General features: G+C 35.8%; 1 protein-coding gene across 2 annotated transcripts in view; it reads right to left on the reverse strand.

The window, feature by feature from the left end:
• LOC111000594 overlaps positions 1-10,227 on the reverse strand; it is a 22,403-nt gene extending 12,176 nt beyond the window's left edge. For both annotated transcript variants that reach the window (XM_045628952.1, XM_045628951.1), the window contains exons 1-19: positions 10,151-10,227; positions 9,722-10,035; positions 8,482-9,603; positions 8,227-8,406; positions 7,963-8,145; positions 7,460-7,744; positions 6,833-7,110; positions 6,148-6,578; positions 5,747-6,063; positions 5,482-5,663; positions 4,516-5,401; positions 3,944-4,437; positions 3,649-3,862; positions 2,996-3,466; positions 2,063-2,904; positions 1,096-1,979; positions 636-1,015; positions 390-555; positions 34-285 (exon numbers count right to left, since the gene is read on the reverse strand). In XM_045628952.1, the coding sequence (XP_045484908.1) occupies positions 34-285; positions 390-555; positions 636-1,015; positions 1,096-1,979; positions 2,063-2,904; positions 2,996-3,466; positions 3,649-3,862; positions 3,944-4,437; positions 4,516-5,401; positions 5,482-5,663; positions 5,747-6,063; positions 6,148-6,578; positions 6,833-7,110; positions 7,460-7,744; positions 7,963-8,145; positions 8,227-8,406; positions 8,482-9,603; positions 9,722-10,019 (7,865 nt within the window). In that variant the 5' untranslated portion in view covers positions 10,020-10,035; positions 10,151-10,227. The remainder of the gene's footprint in view (positions 1-33; positions 286-389; positions 556-635; positions 1,016-1,095; positions 1,980-2,062; positions 2,905-2,995; positions 3,467-3,648; positions 3,863-3,943; positions 4,438-4,515; positions 5,402-5,481; positions 5,664-5,746; positions 6,064-6,147; positions 6,579-6,832; positions 7,111-7,459; positions 7,745-7,962; positions 8,146-8,226; positions 8,407-8,481; positions 9,604-9,721; positions 10,036-10,150) is intronic.
• Positions 10,228-19,432: the final 9,205 nt, after the last annotated feature.

Consider the following 19,432-nt stretch of genomic DNA (forward strand, 5'->3'; position numbering starts at 1 on the left):
AATATTAATTATATTTTTATATTGCGAACTTACTATTGGGGCAAGTTTCGTCCACTACCATATCCTTCAAATTTACTAGCGATTAATCCTTCTGTAATGAGTGTTAGTTCTCCACCATTATTTCCATCCCACACCAAGGCAACATGGTGCCACTGGCCATCATTTACAGTTGCGAATTCACCAAAACTGAGATAAACATCTTGTAACTCTGGGAATATCGATACTTGAACACCGCTAGAGTGTATTTGAATTATTGTTCGTCTATTAAGAGCAATGTGTGAGTTACTGAAAAAAAAGGTCGAAAATTTAGAAACCGAATTCAAAGCAAATTTTCTGTGTCTGAAATATATATAATTTTTCTTTGGAATTGTAATTATCAGTTGCACTACCTCACTCCGTAGGCGCTGAAGAAGATTCCACCTTCATCTTGCTGTGTATATTGTACCCACATGGCTATAGTCAGACTATCAGCTGATCCCGTGTCTATTGGTACTACTTGAGCTGCACTCGAACGTAAAGGATCGCTGAAGTACATATCATAGTCCACGCTTATTGCTGAAAATATATGTATATTAGTTTTCCTCTTATACAATCAAAACCTCACAGTTTTATATGAATTAGTTATGTATTCTTACTTTTTCTGCAATCATCTCCCGTTACATTAAATGGACACTGACAGTAAAAACGTCCAGGCAAATCGATACATGTCGCCGAAGGTGGGCATGAATTTTCTTTACAGTCAATGATATCTTCGTCACAATTTTTTCCTGTAAATCCTGGTGTGCACGTACAGGAATAGCCTTCACCCTCATCAACGCACGTCGCTCCGTTCTGACATAACCCAGCCTCGCAAGCGTCATACTCATATTGACATCCAACGCCTGTGTAATCTTGGGAGCATGTACAGTTTAATCCTGAACCGAAATCTTGACATTTGCCACCATGCATACATGGGCTTCCAATGCAGCGCTCTGGGGCAGTCTCACATTGCTTTCCATCAGTTCCGCTGGGGCATCTAAAAATAAAATAAGACAAAATCATAAGATAGGGTTGTTAATATGCAGGAAACATCTGTTTATGAATGTAATTACTTACACACAGAAGAAGTCCTGGAATAAATCAATACATTTAGCGTTATTTTGACAAGGTAGGTTGACACAAGTTCCTATATCCTTTTCACAACGTTTTCCGGTCCAACCCGAAGGACAGACGCATTTGTAGTCTCCGACATCATCTTTGCATGATCCGCCATTAAAGCATGGATTTGACTCACAGTCATCAATGTTTATCTCACACATTTCTCCAGTAAATCCTTCACGACATTGGCACTTATATTTATTGTCGAGATCAACGCACTTCTCCGTTCCAATTGGACTGCACGGCTCAGTTAAGCATTCATCAATTTCACTCTCACATTGCAATCCTATGAATCCTGGTCGGCATTTACATATGAATCCGTCTAATTGATCCACACAAGTTGCACCGTTTTGGCAAGGATCAGATGCACAGTCATCAATTGTATGTTGACAACGTTTTCCAGTATATCCAGCTTCACAACTGCACGTAAAGTCATCTATTCCATCAATACATCGACCGCCGTTCTCGCAAGCAGATATAACACATTCGTTAATGTTAATATCACAGGAAGGTCCCGTCCAGCCTGGATCGCAAATACATTTATGAACGAAGAGTTTATCGACACAGACTCCGTGCTTACATGGTTCGTTAGAACATAAGTCAATCTTTTCATGACAGCGTTTTCCTGTAAATCCTGGTGGGCAGAAGCAACTAAAATCATTGACTAAATCAGTACAAGGAGCTCCTAGAAGGCATGGCTTCTCCAAACAATCATCTGTGTTGATTTCACAAAGCTGTCCTTCCCACCCAGGAAGGCATTCGCATTTGTATCTGCCTTGTTGCAACGCGGAACACGAAGCACCATTTTTACAAGGATTTCCATTTGCGGAACAAGGATCGATCTGTAAATAAAAAATATGATTAAATAATTCACTTTGTCGTGAACACATATATTGCACTTTAGGTTATATAAGTGGAAACATACCGTGATATCACAATCAATACCAGTGTAGCCGGATCGACACAGGCATGTAAAGTTATTGTATCCCGGTTCGTCCTTGCACATAGCACGTTCTGGACAAGTATCATTTCTGCAGTCAGATCTTTCCTCTTGACAATTAATTCCGCCATATCCAGTTGGACAAGAGCATCGATATCCTTGCGGTAAGTCAATACAAGTTCCACCATTATAGCAAGGTTGACTAGCACATTCATCGATGTCAATTTCACATCTACGTCCCGAAAATCCGGCTGGACAGTAACATTGTACACCATGACCTTTAGGTACACACAAACCACCATGTTGACAAGCGCTGTTTGAACATTCAACAGGTATACATTCTTCTAAGCCAGTTGCGCCGGTTCCTACAGTTTTCATGTTTGTTGGACATTCCATACAAAGAGATTGTCCTATTAAATTCTGGTAGAAATTTCTTGGACATTGAGAGCATGGTGCTAAACCAGTTGGCGAATAAGTTCCTGGGGCACATTTAGCTCTGCATTTATCCCTACCAGATGCAGCCGGTTGGTAGGTATATGTGTTCACAGGACAAGCCTGGCAGTCTTTAAAACCTCCTAGGGGAGGTTCGGGTGTGTAGCTGTTTCTCGGACATTCCAAACAAGGAACTAGTCCCGTCGGTGAATATGTACCGTATCCACAGACAGGTACGCAATCTGATAGACCTTTCGAGCCTTCTTCCCTGGTGAATGTATCTTGAGGACATTTAAGACATGACCCTTGTCGTGCTTGATTTTGGAAGAATCCTCGAGGACACATTGTACAGCTCTTTTGCTTCTCGCCAGCAAACGTACCAGCAGGACAGTGCACTAAAATGAAAAAAAAAGTGTAAGACATGTATATTATCATTCAGACATCATATATTACATTGAAAACGAAAAAATATCTAAAACAACTTACAGCATCGTGGAACATCGTTCGTATCCATGTTTAGTACCTCTCCAACACTACAAGTAAATCCTCTCGATATTGAACTTCTAATAGCTCGGAGTGGAGGACATTGGTTGCCAATAGAAGAAACATTCAGGACAGGCTCTATAAGAGCACTTGCGTATGGAACCGATAAATCGAATATGAGATTTAGTGTTGATCCACAAAGATCATAGAGCTGCGTTTGTCTTATAGCTGGTATAATAGCTAAAACGAAATCCATTTTCACGACATTCTCATCCAGAAGACTAGGCATGGCTTTAATAAATGTTACGTTTATATTGACGTTAACTGCAGAACAGCGTTGCGACAATCTCTCATTTAGGATATTATCATATTGAGCTAGAAGGTCTTTGTATTGGGGTAAGCATGCATTTGATACTGCTCCAAGTGCCCTGTACTGTACACTAGCAACAACGTGATACGCAGCTTGTTGAGTATCTAAAACAGATGTTTTAATATTATAAATTATCCTGCTATTAGTTGGATATAGGTAAATTACAGATTAGGTCATAGACAACATCAACATATTTTGTCGATGTAATCTAAATTATGTAACACGTACGCTTACTACGCACTTACGCTACATAAAGGCAGTACAGTACAGTTACAAATTTACTTACTTTCTGAAACGCAATCTGGTACTACAGCGGTGGGTGTCCATTGCCTTTTTGTTTCGCAAACGAATGTCTTAACTGGTTCGCCATCGGTAAACCTAAAGCCGGGGCTGCACGTTGCGATACATTGAATTCCTCTATCACCAGGAAGACAGTTAAGAGCGCCATTTGCTGGTGGCATCAACTCCCAATCAACACATGGTGTAGCTTGAACCGACACCTGTAAAATAGTATTACCATTAAGTATCTCAGGATCAGTGCAATACAACATCAGAAATCAATAAAAATAAACAGTCTTTACTTGGAAGTAACATTGTGCTTTGTTGCCGTATTTGTCCGTAGCGACGACGGTAACATTTTCATAACCACGTATGGGTATAACAGCCCTCTCCGGAATAAACTTTAGGGAAACTTCTCCAGAGGCATCAGTTGCGTTAATTCGTTTTCTGGTTTCGTTAAAGTTGACTGCATAGCTATCTTGTTTGTCAACAAGTTCGATGACGTACGATTGTGGACAACTTAGTTTCGGTGGTGTATAGTCCGGTACAGTGATATTTACTTCGCATATAGCGACGTTGCCATCAAAGTCAAAAGCGACGTATCTGACGACCATATTATGGAAAACTTGAATTGGTGTTTTGAAATGTTGAGGAGTGACTTCTAATCTGGCTATTGCACCAGTGTTATCTACGGCAGTCGGTTCAGTAAAGTTTACAGGAAGAAGACCACCGTTGACATCTGTTTGTACTACGATTGGATGTTGCGGGCAGTTTTGGAATACCGGTGGCTCGTTATCTGTAAAAAATGTAAATTCATTGTCAAGAATAATATGAAACGGGTGCCATTCTAGAAAGGTATTTAATTTTAACTTACCGACGCAAGGTGAATAACCGTAATCATAACCCAATAAAGGCTCCACGGCTGCTTCTTCACAACCCATTAATTCAAATTTCAAGCAAGCATTGTCCATAAAGCTCACTATACCCAAAATGACAAAACGAGCTTGCACGTATTTAGGTAGAGTAATCATTGCCAATTCACCATAGTTTCCGGGATCTCTCATGGTCAAATTAAAGTTCGGGAAATACACAACATAGTTTTCGTTTTCTGCTTGTTTGTAGAAGAACCTTATTTCAGTAGGTCGGCCCACAATATCTGAAGTGACTACACCTTTGACCAATATCGCTTTCACTCTGTACACTTTACCCAAATCAACACTAACGTAGGTGAAAGCTTCTTGTTTACCACACCAACCAGTAACGGAGTTGAGCCTTATATTTTTCGCTTCATAATTTGGCCTTTCAGATGTAGCGTTAATGGCTGAATCCGGAATCCTTCCCGAGGCCAGGCCGAGGGGTTTTATTATTTTACATTCTGGTTCTCGTATACACGTGATAGGTCTTGGATTAATTAAAATATATCCAGGTTTTGAGCATCCAAACAAAACTTCTGATCCTTGTTCATAGCTTTTAGCTACTTGGAATCCATCGGCCGGTCTGCCAGGATCCTCACAAACGGGTCCCTCACACCTTAAGTCTCCAAAGTCCCAAACCCCATTAGCTTGACATCTTACTACGTTGTCATGTTTGCTGGTTTGTCCAGCAAGTTTGAAGGTATTCTGACAGCCAAAGAAGAATGAGCTCTGGTAACGGGTGTCTAAGTATTGTCCGTATTCAGCACCAGGTGTAGGCATTGGTACGCCACAGTCTTTACGAGGACATTGAGGCTGTGCCCCAGATAACCAGTAGTCGGGAAGTCCCTGAAACGATAAAACCATTAAGATTTTTATGTACTAGCTAAAATAATGATTAGTTATGATAAGTATGGCTATTAATGTACCGGTTTCGGATCATAGACACACTGTCTAAACGACGAAGTCACTGTGTTTCTTAACTGACGACCAGGAGAAGTACACGTTATCGTTACATTATCTCTGTAAGGTACTAAAACACTTTCTTGATCATTTCTGATTACTTCAAGTCCATCATTCTTATCGCCTGACAGTGTTACACAACGAGCATCTGAAATTAAGAATTTATCTTATGTATAAGAATCTAGCTGCCAAAGACTAGTTGTAGGACTTTTTCTATGATAAAATTCTTACATTGGCATTCTGGAGTAGTTCCATTCCAAGTACCACTGGAAGTACAAAGAAGCGAAGAGAAGCCAGACATAACATATCCGAAATCACATTGGAATTCAACAATGTCGCCGAAGTGGTAAGAACTCTTTGTAGATAATAAAAGTCCGTTTTCGGGAGCGGCTAAAGGTGGACACATAACAGGAACACAAGATTTATTTCTTTGATAAGTATCGCCATCCCTTTCTCCAGTTTCCGATTTCTCAATAGCAAAGCCAGCAGTGCCATTGGAAGAGTAAAGTTCGTATCCAATATTACAGTTACAGGAAAAGTTGCCGGGTCTGTAGAAATTTTAAATATTTATTAGTTACTTACTACATAACTTTTAGTCAATTACATAGATATATTATGTTCTTAGAACTTACGTGTTTATACATTTTTGATCACAACCTCCATTATTTTCATTACACTCATTTATATCTAAACAGTCAAGTCGAGCGCATCCCATAATTTCCAGTTTAAGACATGGTGCTCCTACGTAATCTTGAATTCTGAACCGTACATATTGAGCTTCGATCGGCATTGGCAAGTTCAGAACGGAGAGTGTGGGTTCTAAAATTCTAAACTCAACAGCTGTTCCGTCGGGATTTGTATAATCTTTGAAAACATCGGTCAAATTATTGCTGTACTGTATTCTGATTGCAGACGTAAATGCTATGTTGGCGTCAGCTCTCATAACGCTCATTGTACGGAAGCCCCTGACAATTGTTGGTGCCCGTAAGTCAATGAGTATCCAGTTTGCACCCGCTTCTAGGTTATTACCGCACCAACCACCTCCATTGTTTAATCGAATCATCTAAAATAAAAATGAAAGTTATTTTCTATAAACTCAGATATATGTTATATAGATATATCTATTCCGAGTTAAACGAAGTCGAGTAATTATTTAATTATCTGTTATAATACACGCATACAGTTAACGTATCTAAAATTCTATCTGTATATAATATTGTTTGACTTAAAATGCATATTATGTGTACGTTATGTATGTTAACCTTGAAAAAAGTTCACGTCATCGTCAACTTTAAATTAAAAGAAAATGGCACATACCCCTTTGTAATATCCTTCTTCTGGTGTAGAGGTCGTAATGGACTCGTCTGGTATAGCACCATTAATTAAACCTAGATCACCAACCGGTCTGCAGTCTAAGCTGGGTGAGAAACCCGGCTTGCATGGGCAGTAGAAACCACCTTGAGTATTTTTACATTCAGTTGATGCTGTGTCGCATTGACTGCTCTGGCATTCATTGATATCTTCACAGGTTGGGGCAGCATTGAATTGTTGATTTGCTCCGCATCGTAATACACTTGGACCATTAAGTTTATAGCCTGAAAATCATCAAATAAGTGATGTCCATAATTGTCTTTATTTTTAGTTTAAATAAATAATACGTTTATAAATCTTTATAATACAGCCACCAATATTTAAGCCATAATTTTAAGCTTATCACTGGCATTATAAGATATATATACAACCTAAACTTTTATCTATCTCACAACACATCCGAATTAATAAATTTTAATAACAACATTTTGTTCAAATTTTTATTCTTTTATCCTTTTTTAAATGTTTGAGTCTTTTGTGTATTTCATCTTTGCCTGTGTCTGTACTATTATTGTTTTTTAGTTAGTGATTTATGTTAGCCTTATTAAAAAAAATACTTAAAAGCATTATTACCTTTGAAACATTGTACTCGAGCCTCATCCCCAAACATGTAAATTCTGCTTTGATCTACAATAAGTCCGTTGGCAATTTCTGGGAATTTTGAGCACAAAGCTTTTGAACATGTTGGAACATCTCCTGACCAGGTTCCATTGCTCATGCAAAGGAGAACTGGTTGACCAGATCTTACGTAGCCTGGCTCACATTCATACCGCACAATTGTACCGTAGCTGCGTCCACCGCCGTTTAAAATTGTGACATTGGCATGCGGAACCTCAGGTAGAACCGAGCATTGTGAAGCTACAAAAAATATAAGAAAATATTAAGTGTTTAACTTTTAACTTATCTCAGAAGCTTCAGCTTCAAATATTTTAGTTATAGTTTTTTACGATTTTATAATACTTAACTATATATTATGTTTCTATATATATGTATGTGTAATCAACAATGAAAATTAACAAAGCAAACACAAGGACTTGGTTTGCTGTAAATATATTACGAAGGAATTTTATAATTACCTAAACATGTTGGTGTTCTTTCCCACCGACCGTCCGATAAACAGGAAATTCTTTCGATCGGTTGTCCGGTTGGGAAAGCGAATCCTGCATAGCATTGATATGTAGCCACGCCGCGGTAAGTTACATTAGTTGAGCCTATTGAAAATCCATTATCTATTTGCGGGACGGGACCACAGTAGACCTCTGGAAAAGAGAAGTTAATTTTGTCAGTAATATTCCAACTGAAGAAGATTGTATTACAAGCTTGTTAATGTTTTATTTTACCTTGACAGCTTGGGATATAAGTTGTTGACCAATTGCCACCAGCTAAACATTGAGTTGTGATACGTGATTTACCCGTAGCAAACTCTTGGCCAATAGGACAAGAAAACGTTATTGTGGTACCAAATGATGTATCTCTGTTAGATGCTAATGCGCCAACTCCGGATTTTAAAGGCGGGCAATCTGAAACGAATTAAAACTTTAAAACTATCGGTCGTTTAAATTTATGTATACGTGGAAAGTAATAGCAATCCATACCAGCAGAAAACGTAGCCTTCCAGCCAGCACTGTTATGTAGTGCATCAGAAACGAATCGTACCAACATTTCTCCACTTGAAGCAGTTAAAGTTATTCGAGGTTTGACAGTGAATCCATTCTCCGAATGTAATCTTAGGCCACTCGTACTTGATCCATCAAACACTTGAACGACGTCAGAGGGATGAATAAGAAATTCATCAAACTTCAGTGAAAGCGGACCTCCGTTGGGGTTTTTGATTCTGTACATACATTCTTGGTTGTTTGGGTAGTTACTCAGACCATAAGCTGGTGATGTGAATGTACCGTTGGAGGCAATGATATTAACTCTACAACCTTGGGAGTAACGCATATTGAAACCTTTTCTTGAATCACCAAGGCTCGTGCGGAAATACATGTACAAGTGGTTTGTTGTTGATATAACAACTTTTTCGTTTTCGTCTCCTGGTCCCGTGAGTCGAGCAAGAACTGGGCTAGATGGTAAATTACCATCTTTAACAACAATGTAGTCTCTGTTCATTTCTAAATCCAAGTCTTCTATTTCTAATGAGACTATTCTGCCCGGCTGCGCTTCAATAATATACATGCACTCTAAGCCGCCAGGGTAATTGTTTGGATATCCAGGTGAGGTCAAAACTTGACCTTGTGGTGTTGCTCTTAAAAGGCCTCCACAGTTAGACGATTCAGTTTTCCAAGACGCTCTAAAACCCTTTCTTTCCACGGAACCGTCAGAACTAAATTTGATAATCATGAAGTTAGAAGCGGACACATATAGCTTAGTCGCTAAATCTTGCTTGCCTGATAGAGTAGCTAGGTTAACAGATTTATCTTCGGTGCGACCGCCTACTAAGATTTGAACAGTATCAAAAGACTTTTCAGTTTCAAAATCTTGGAACTGCAATACGATATTTTGACCTTGGGGGCCCTCGAGTGTCCATTTGCACTCACTAAAAGCTGGATACTTGTGTGGGTAATTAGGACTTTCAACAACATCTCCACTACTTGCCATATAAAAGTGGCATTCCGAAGAACAATCCATTTCATCAGATGCATCACCACAATCATCTTGCTTATCACATTTAAATGCAGCATTTATACATTTTCCGTTCGAGCAATGGAATGTTCCTGAAAAATAGAGAGAGTTACGTTAGAAAAACTAGAAAGTTTATAAAATAAATTTGAATCTTTAGAAGGTAATCGTGAGTTCCATATAACAATTATAATAATCATTAAACTCATTTACCTTCGGGGCATGCGCTCGCTTTACACATAAAAGGCAAAAGAGTTTCACAAGTCGTCAGTTCCCAGGATTGCCTCTCAGCGGTTACGTGCACATCCACACATTCTCCGTCTTTCGGATGAGGCTGTCTTAAATCCCAAAATCCTGCGTATTGAGACACTAGACCTCCAGCCGCTGATTCCAGTGTATTCGTTCGTAGATCGTCGACTGTTGCTAAGCCTAGCCAGTAATGGTTATTGCTAGGACTAGATGGGACCATACTGGCTGTTATATTGTTCTCTGTGTAACTATCTATTACCATAAGTTCACTGCCGTACCTATAAAAAAATTGATAAATTAAATCTTAAAACTATATCATCTAACTAAACTAAATTTACGCTTTTAATTATTTGTGTAAATATAAAATTACATTTCTTAGACGTCTATACAAACCTTCGACATAGCTCTGCTGCTTTCTCCCAGGAATGTCTTATATTGAAGAATTTGTAACAATGAAGGCCCTTAAGCTCCCATCCTGTAAGAGAAAAGAACGATAATTAAAACTAAGATTTCTTGTGAATTGCTTTGAATATTTATTTTACAATTAGAATTTCTCAGGGGCCTGATTATTTGCATAAAACATTAGAACGTAGTCACAAAAGATACTCCCGTAATTTGTAATGAGCATTCGGTGAAAGGAAATGTTTACGTGATGTGTGCTTTACATGTTAGCTTAGTAAATTACGTGTAGTAGGTAAATACTTTAGAAGACTTTCTCTGCGGGCGCGACACTCTCTTGTTGTGAAATTGTTGTACATTAAGGGCCTACCCACATTTTATGAACTTACGTCTACGAGTAGTACACCCGGGAATTTTTAAATAACTTTCATGTAGAGTAAATAACTTTTACTTTTGATATCGCATGCATTAAACATAAATAACATGATGTATTTAAATACTCTGAATTTCACATAATTGGAAAGATCTTAGAGTAGAAATTTATATAAACGCCGAAGAAAATTTCTAACTTGCTACGTAGTGGAAAAAAATGGTGCGATAGGTTCTTAATCATATCATCCGATCGACTTAGTTCCAAAGTGCTTCCGTGGGCCGATAAAAAACAAATAATGACAAATAGAGCGTGTGAGTTGGCCGATGAATGCGAAGACTTCGATGGATTCACGCTTCACTGCAGCGCGCAACACGATGCAATGTTTGACCTACTTCTATTAGATGCCACCACGAAATGCAACTGCTTATATTGTTTTCAATAAGTACGTTTTGTTTATTTTACTTATGATGACGCTTATGCAAGTCGTTATGTTTTTAGTTTGATATTCCTTCCTACCTTTAGATAAAACTAGCGACCCCGGCTTCGCAATGCTGATACTAAATACACTACAGAAGATCTGTGAACGTTGTATATAAAAATGTGGGTTATCCATAAGAGATATATATACAATCTAATTATATATATAATTATAAATAACATATACCATCACGGACTCTGTAGACCTTTTCAATGTGTACAATACTTAGTACATTATTTTGATAAAACTCGTAGGGTTCAGCCTGCGTTTGCAATGTAAGCGAAAAAAATGTAATTATTTACGACATCACATTAGAAACCTCAAAAATAACAGTACTTCTCCACTATTTGATGGATGTTATTACTCTCTCAGACACTCTATCTATTAAAAAAACCGCATCAAAATCCGTTGCGTAGTTTCAAAGATTTAAGCATACAAAGGGACATAGGGACAGAGAAAGCGACTTTGTTTTATGCTATGTAGTGATGTCTAAATGGCACAAAAACCCTATCAACAAACAGTCAGTCCAGCAGATAATTAAAATAGCAGATATTAAATTGTAGCAAAGAAATTGTGGCATACAGTGCCAATACAATTTAAACGAATTCCCATAGCCATGGTTGAAAGAGCACTAAATCTGAGATTCGGTTTCAAGCACCATCGACATAGTTTGAGATTTCACTGCATTTCCTTTTAGTTGCAGAGTCGAGTCCTGAGAGTACAGAGATTGAGTTAGCCTCGGCTGAATAAGGTATTGTGTTAAGGAATGTTACGCTATTGTTCTATACACATCAGGCTTTGAATATCTATTCCAGTAATATTCTACAGTATTTATGGAAGTATACAAACGAGCTTTAATAGAATGATCTAAAAATTAAAAATTGGATTCATTGTAATGTTCATCTATTAAATGGATAGAAATAAATCTTTTGTTTAAAGAAATAAAAGAGGTTTATTTATTATTATATATTGGATGTATTATAAGAATTGAGCAGTGTTGGCCTAGTGGCTTCAGCGTGCGACTCTCATCCCAGAGGTCGTAGGTTCGAGCCCCGACTGTGCACCAATGGAATTTCTTTCTATGTGCGCATTTAACATTCGCTTGAACGGTGAAGGAAAACATCGTGAGGAAACCGGCTTGCCTTTGACACAAAAAGTCGATTGCGTGCGTTAATGCTTAGGCACAGAAGGCTGATCACCTACTTGCCTATTAGATTAACAAATGATCATAAAACAGATACAGAAATCTGAGACGCAGACTGAAATAGGTGGTAGCGCCGTTGATTTTTATTTTTGTGCCAATTATTTATTTATTTTACTACATTTTCTATCTTAACAGTAACTACTAATACGATAGAATTCCAAAATAACTCCCACACCAACTATTCTACATAAAAACATTAAAAAATTAAACTTATATTCCTAAACCTCATGACTAACAATATAGCAAGCAACTCTTTTTGCAATTTGACGATGTTAGGAAATATTAAAAAGCGTTTAAGTGTATTCATTATATAGCAGAGTGAATTTTATTATCTTAAGTTAACAGAAGTAAGTTCTATCGAACTAGTAGTTACTGTTAAGGTTAAATAATGTAGTGGAAAAATAAATAAATAAATATAAATAAAGTAAATACAGTGTTTCGAAAGAGCTAGATTTGATATCGTATCGGCACAAAAGACCTTTCACTAACTTGTCATCAAGGTCTGTTTTGAGATAACTTTGTTATTAGAATGCCTATTCAAATAAGGTGTTAAGATATTTAAGCTTAAAAAAATATATGTGGGAACATTTCTGCGTCTGTTTCCAAGTCATTCATATTTGGGTTTCTTATGTTATAGTGTTCTGTCTGTTTCCAAATAAATAAACTCTGGTCTGTCACTGTCTCTTCACTCTGCAGGCAAGTGTTAATTGCGCACCCAATTTCGTAATGGCGGGATACAAAAACACGGTATCTGGGTTGGAGATCACATTATATTCAAAACATTCACCACTTGTATTAGTGACTATATGTATAATTACTTCAATATTCTAAATAAACTAGTACGTGTTTTAGTTATAACAGTCTCTAAATTATACATTTTCTAAATATAAAATATTCACAAACATCTAAATCTGTGAAATAGCCAGAGACGTTAATTTAATCAGAAAACGATGTTCTTCCTTCGTTACATCTAAAATAAAACTTTATTCTTGATTCACAATTCTAGATTTGTTTTTAAGCTTATAATAAATAGCTCCGTTTATTCATCATTATTCATCAAATTAAATCACTAATGAAATCGGATTCCCTTTGATTAGTACATAGAACGATAATTGTTCAATGATATTTTATAATTAATGTTGTTTGTAATTTTGGTATCAGCCATTAGATAGAATTAATAATTATAATGACTATTGGAATAATTATGTAATTTAAGTAGGTCACAATTGTTTTCAGATTGTTTATGTTTGATTTAGTAATAGAAGCGAATTCATGGCCAATTAATAATATTATGTATAACGATATTTGAGAACTCTCATCCCTTGAGGTCGTAGGTTCGAGCCCCGGGTGTTCACTGTTCACCATTGGATTTGTTTCTATATGCGTGTTTAACATACATTCGAATGGGCTTTAGATTCAAATGTCTGGTGCAGGCCTTAGCCTAGTAGTAGTAGTCTATTACATTGATTAATGATCATGAAACACAGACAAATCTGAGTCTGAAAAAATATTATTTATAAACGTTTTTTTCTATATTTAGGTTTTTTTTAAAGAAAAAAGACAAAAATAATTTTTATTCACATAGGTAACATTTATATACGTATACGAATTTAGTTTATAAGGCATTATTATAATATATATAAAAAATATATATATAATATACATACATATGTCCTTCAGGCACCAAGGGTTTATCCGTTAAGAAGTAATACCAAGACCAAATCCAAATTTGTTTTAGGAGCTATGATTTTTTCGTTTATATCATGATTTTAGGTGCCGTACTCTAATCTATGGTTGAAATTAGTTGGTTGTTACTGAGGCTCCAAAGCCTTTCCAAGTTTTTAATACATTTAATGCAGCCACAGAAACCTTGCACCGTAACCATATGTCGTTTTACTAAGCAACTGACCCAGATCGTGCTGCTCCGAATATTATATTGCCTACTATCTGTTAGCATCAGTGGTTAGCGGTCGTTGTAATTTATTTACGGTATATAATGCTGTTACTGACATTGATAGTACCTATCATTTATAATTTCATAGCAAACGTAAGTTAATCAGAGTAGCAAGGAGCGTGTCTTCAAAGTTCAGTAGCATATTCATATATTGATAAGGATATAACAACTATTATTGAATTGATTTGGGATACACGTTATGTTTGGTGGCTGGGTCAACTGATGTTCTGTTGGAGGAAATGCGGTAGATGTATTAAATGAACACAATATATTTTTAAACAATTTTTGTTACGCCGTTGTAACCACTCTTTAATTTCATTTTTTTCGCACAAATTTTTTTTTTCTCATGGAGTAATTCTCATTAATGAATATAAAGATATAAGTGCAAGCATTACACAGGCCATATACGGAACAGGGTGCTGTAAAAAAGGTGGGTAGAATACCGAGAAGCCGCAGCAGGAAGCGAATGGAGAATGAAATCCATGGAAAGATTTATTATGAAAAAGCGGAGGATACCTTTACGGGAGGATACCTAACTCGTGCTGAAGGAAATTAGCATATCGACTAACAAGACAAAAAATGTATACAATAAATCAATAAAGGAATATTTACTACACTAAGTTAATTACAATAAAAATATTTAATGGCCTAAAATATAATTAACCTTAAAATTAAATGAATTTTATTTTAATTCAAAATAGGGTTAAGGCTACCGAGTCTTTATTTTTGATTTTTGTTACGGTACTTAATTTGTGAAAATAGAAAATTTTACGTACGTTAGTAAATCGGAGGTTAATCCGTTGTTCGTGCGTTTAAAAATACCAATGCCTTGTTGGCATTGGTATTTTTAAACGGTATTTTTATTTTTAAACCTGCCACACACAGACAGTTGGGTTCAATAAATAATTTCCAATTCAAAATTTAGTTCATAAATCCAAGAAAGTAAGACGTGATCTAATTTTGCGAAAATCCGTCGTGCTCTACGAACGTTATGGAAGTTTATCATTAGCATAAATTTCAACTGTCAGTTGTCACTGAAACGACATTTAACTACTTGTTGTATGTCATCCTCGTCGACCTAGGGACTTAGTCAAGATGCCTTAACAGTGGTGTATGTCGAAAAGTAAATTTGCTATAAAATAACGTGAAACAGATGACAGTTGTTATAAATGTATTATAGTCATTGTAGTGATAATTCCAAAAATATTAATTCTTTATTAAATTCATATGAAATTATGACTGTTTTTTTATATTATGTAAGATATTTCTGTTTAAAGAATTATTGTCGAATACTCAGTATTTACTCTGAGTTACGTAAATAATTATTGTAGGAAACTGATTTCTAATTTTCCTTTTTTTCAATTGATTCGTGTTATTATGAAATACGGAGACATCTGGTTTCCCGTACATGATATGTTAATGGTAATATTTCATTATATTTTTTCTATAAATGGTTTATGAGGTGCAGTTGAAGGGCTATCTATGTTTTCATGACACCCAGTCTGAAAACCTAGCGGTTCAGGCCTGGATTCCCGGCGAAACAATAGTTGGGTTGGGTTGGGAGGCCTTTAGGATAAGTATCAATAATAAAGATACAGAGATAATGCTACTTGTCCTACTAAAGAGTTGAGGACACATTATTATATTTTACGAGTAAAGCATTAAGGAACATTAAAAGAAAATTCAAATGTATAAGCCAGTGAGAATATTTTTCTAACCACATGACCAATGACAGTAGAAATACCGCTTTCCCTCAAGCAGCTAAGGTTTTTATGCTACCTCAGGGAAACCAAATTCCTCGAAACGTCTACTTAGCAGGAAAATCGTGATATCCTTCCATATAGAACGGCAAAATATTCCCAGCTGGTAGTTTTACACAGATTAAGAATTCAAACCAGATGGTTGTAGATACAATACTTTATATAATACTTTATATAATACTTTGTATAAATATCAACATGAATTTCTATTTTCAAATGGCGCGAATAATTCGACAATTAAATTGATTTTTCAATATTTCATAAATCACTTTATATACGAATTACTTGCGAAGATAAAATATATTTCCACGCGTAAAACTAACGATGACTCAATTTGTGATATATGAATGAATACATAACACATTATGGTATAATATTGAAGCCTAACTTTTCGCGAGTACACATTAAAATAAATTTTATTACAGATTTAAATGCATTAATTATTTTGTTTGAAATTAAAACCTGCTTGTACAGTAAAGGAAAACATGGTGACAAAACCGGCATGCTATGGACTTAAAAAGTCAACGTGTGTCAGGCAAAGAGAGATGATCACCGACTTGCCAGGTATTATCACAAAAGAGATCTAACACTAATACTAAAATACCTAGGTTTTACCATTTTTAGCGCAAATTTCATAATGTAACTCTACGCTTAGAATATAATGCAATATATAGTGGTAATCCGCCAAGAAATTATGACTGATATTCTGTTTAAATAACCTATAACGGTTAATTATACGAGGTAATTCGTGTATTGATGTGTTCGAATTGGCAGACTGCATATGGATTTAGCCGTATGTAGGGCGCAACGACCTCAAAACCTCCCTGTTAATTCTCGGGAATGATGCAATTTGTCTCCTGTCTGCACTTTACCTGTGTACATCAGGTGTGGCTTTCCCGTGTTTTTAACACTCATTTACTAGGTTGATGTTTTACATGTCTTTTTGTGTTTAATTTGGTTATAAATTCGCTTACTAGGTCGAAATGTAATGTTGCTATTCTTGATATTGAAAATGACAAAATCATTTGAGTGTGCACGTTAGTCTAAGTTATGTTCGGACAATTTCTTAAGTTAAATATCCTTTTTAGTAAATGAGGTAAGTTATTAAAGAAAACACCCTCTTAACGGATTGAAGCTATGTAATATTGTAAATGTAAATACATGTAATTATGACCGTCACCGTGAACACGCACGCTGTAAAGCACGCGTAACGTCGGGAAAAATTTAAAATTATGTAAAATAATTATAAGTTTATATACATAGCTTCAATCCGTTAAAAAAGGGTTGTCTTTAAATGTGTAAAAAGGTATGTTAAAGAAATGATAGGTATTAAATATATACTTTAGGTAAGTTGTTAGTTTTCAGTTAGGTTAGATCGTAATGTTAAATTGTGTCTTTGTACAGAGACTGCGAACTGACTGTCTCTTACTTTCAAAAGACACGATTATATGAACAAGTATGTAAACCCAAATCGTTTGTTTTGATGGTGCATTATTGTTTGCTTATCCATTATTTTTGAAGGCAGATTTACAAAAAGCTTGCGTTGCTTGCGTTTCGGTTCATCACCGGAACGTCTCATTATGCTTTACGTATTTAACATCCGATGTCAGATATGAAAATTTATTTTATCTCTACCGGATCTTTGAATAAATATTCTCTGAGCATACGAACTTGGAGGCATAGAAGCGAGCTCCAATCTCGCTAGTTGGCTGGAAAAGCAGTGTACCGTGTGCTGAGAGGCAATTCCCTTGCATTAATTATGCGGTTAATGAAGATTACCTAGACCGGTGAACCATTTAATTTGCTTACTCAGTAGCTGTCAATTTTGACTTACAGGTGCATGAAACGCCAATGAATCGTAATACCAAAGTTCAGTGGTATTATATAATTATAGCTTCAAATATGATGGTGGTACAAATAGTTTGACGATTTCTTTTTGAGATTAAACAGTCAGTTAAGTTTTCCTAAAAACGGTAAATAATACTTTTATTCATAATGCCACGTTTGTCTCGTCGCTTTTAGTATGTGGCAATGAATTTATTAGGAACATTAGAACATAAGCTGTGTTAAGCTGAAATGAGCTGGTTTCATCTCACATTGTTGTCAAGTCTAAGTACATATGCTCGGTATATTAAGTGAACACTTGATACTTAATGTGACTTAGAATTTAGTTCTTGTGCGTTTCGTTGTTCATATGATTCGTCCTAAGGGATTTAAAAACAAGCGGATTTTGTTTTTTTTATTGGAGCCGATCTCGATTATTTGGTGATTACGTCAGCAGCAATTATTTACTTTTTTACATAAAATACCCAATCGAAAATACTTAATGAACAAGGGGGGGGGGGGTTAATTGCAGTAAATCTGTTTAATATGTACTTGAACGGCCCCTTAACTAAAATAATATTATGGTGTTAGATTACAAATACCTACCAATAATACAGCAGTTTAAACCATAGCAAGTGATAATTCTCGATTTGTAATTTTAGTTATTGACCCCTTTGGTGTAAGAGACTCTTGGGCCAAAAAAGGCTTCTAAAAAATTAAGTTGGTTCCAAGTAGATAGTTACGGTAACTACAGACTACATACCAATTTTTTTCAATTTATTATGTATGCTCATATTATATTAATATTGTTATTGTATTGCAAATTTATCTCTATTATCTGAAATACTTATTAAGTAGGTGATTTATATTATATTACGTTTAACGTATATACGCTTATCTTCTAAACCACGCAACGGATATTAATGTGGTTTTCATCAGTGAGAAATATTTGTATATATTGTGGCCTAGTATGTGTCTAGCGTAACATTACAGTTGATATGTATCGTTATGTTTAACTCACGAATTTTAAACTTAATACACCGAATTAAATCATATTAATATTATAAACTACTCTTTATTGTTTCAAATTAAGTTACACAGGCAAACTTATTATTGTCATGTATTACGCCCAAACCCAAGAACCTATCTAAATACATTTTTGACCATCTGAGCTACAGTTCTTTATCCAAATATTGATAAAAGTGTGCCAATAACCCCAATCAACGGACTGATATTAGGTAGGTGATCGATCGACTGTCACGGTCTGATCTCAGATGGTTTTCTATCTGAGATTGTGGATTCATTATTGGGTTCGGGCGTTAATGTATGCTATTTAATATTTTGCTCTATTTGGTGGATTTATTGTATCTTGGTATAGCTAACATATATAATTATAATTTAGTAAAAGATACTTTAAATTTAAATACTCAAAAACATATACTGTATACCATATATTTTTTAACATGCGATCATGTTAAATTTAGGCCTAACCACTGTCCGTGGTCAACCACTACAGACAGCTTATGCTACGTCGTCAATATTTTAGTGTTTAGTTTTACTTTCCGTACTGTAAGCCTAGACAGACGAATCAACCAGGGCCTTTTGATTCCGTTTGAGAATCGTATTAAACTATTGCGTGACCTGTACCTGTACCTACATTAGACATTTAAAATAAAAAGCTTA

The sequence above is a fragment of the Pieris rapae genome, chromosome 7, assembly GCF_905147795.1.
Source record: "Pieris rapae chromosome 7, ilPieRapa1.1, whole genome shotgun sequence".
Classification (NCBI taxonomy): domain Eukaryota; kingdom Metazoa; phylum Arthropoda; class Insecta; order Lepidoptera; family Pieridae; genus Pieris; species Pieris rapae.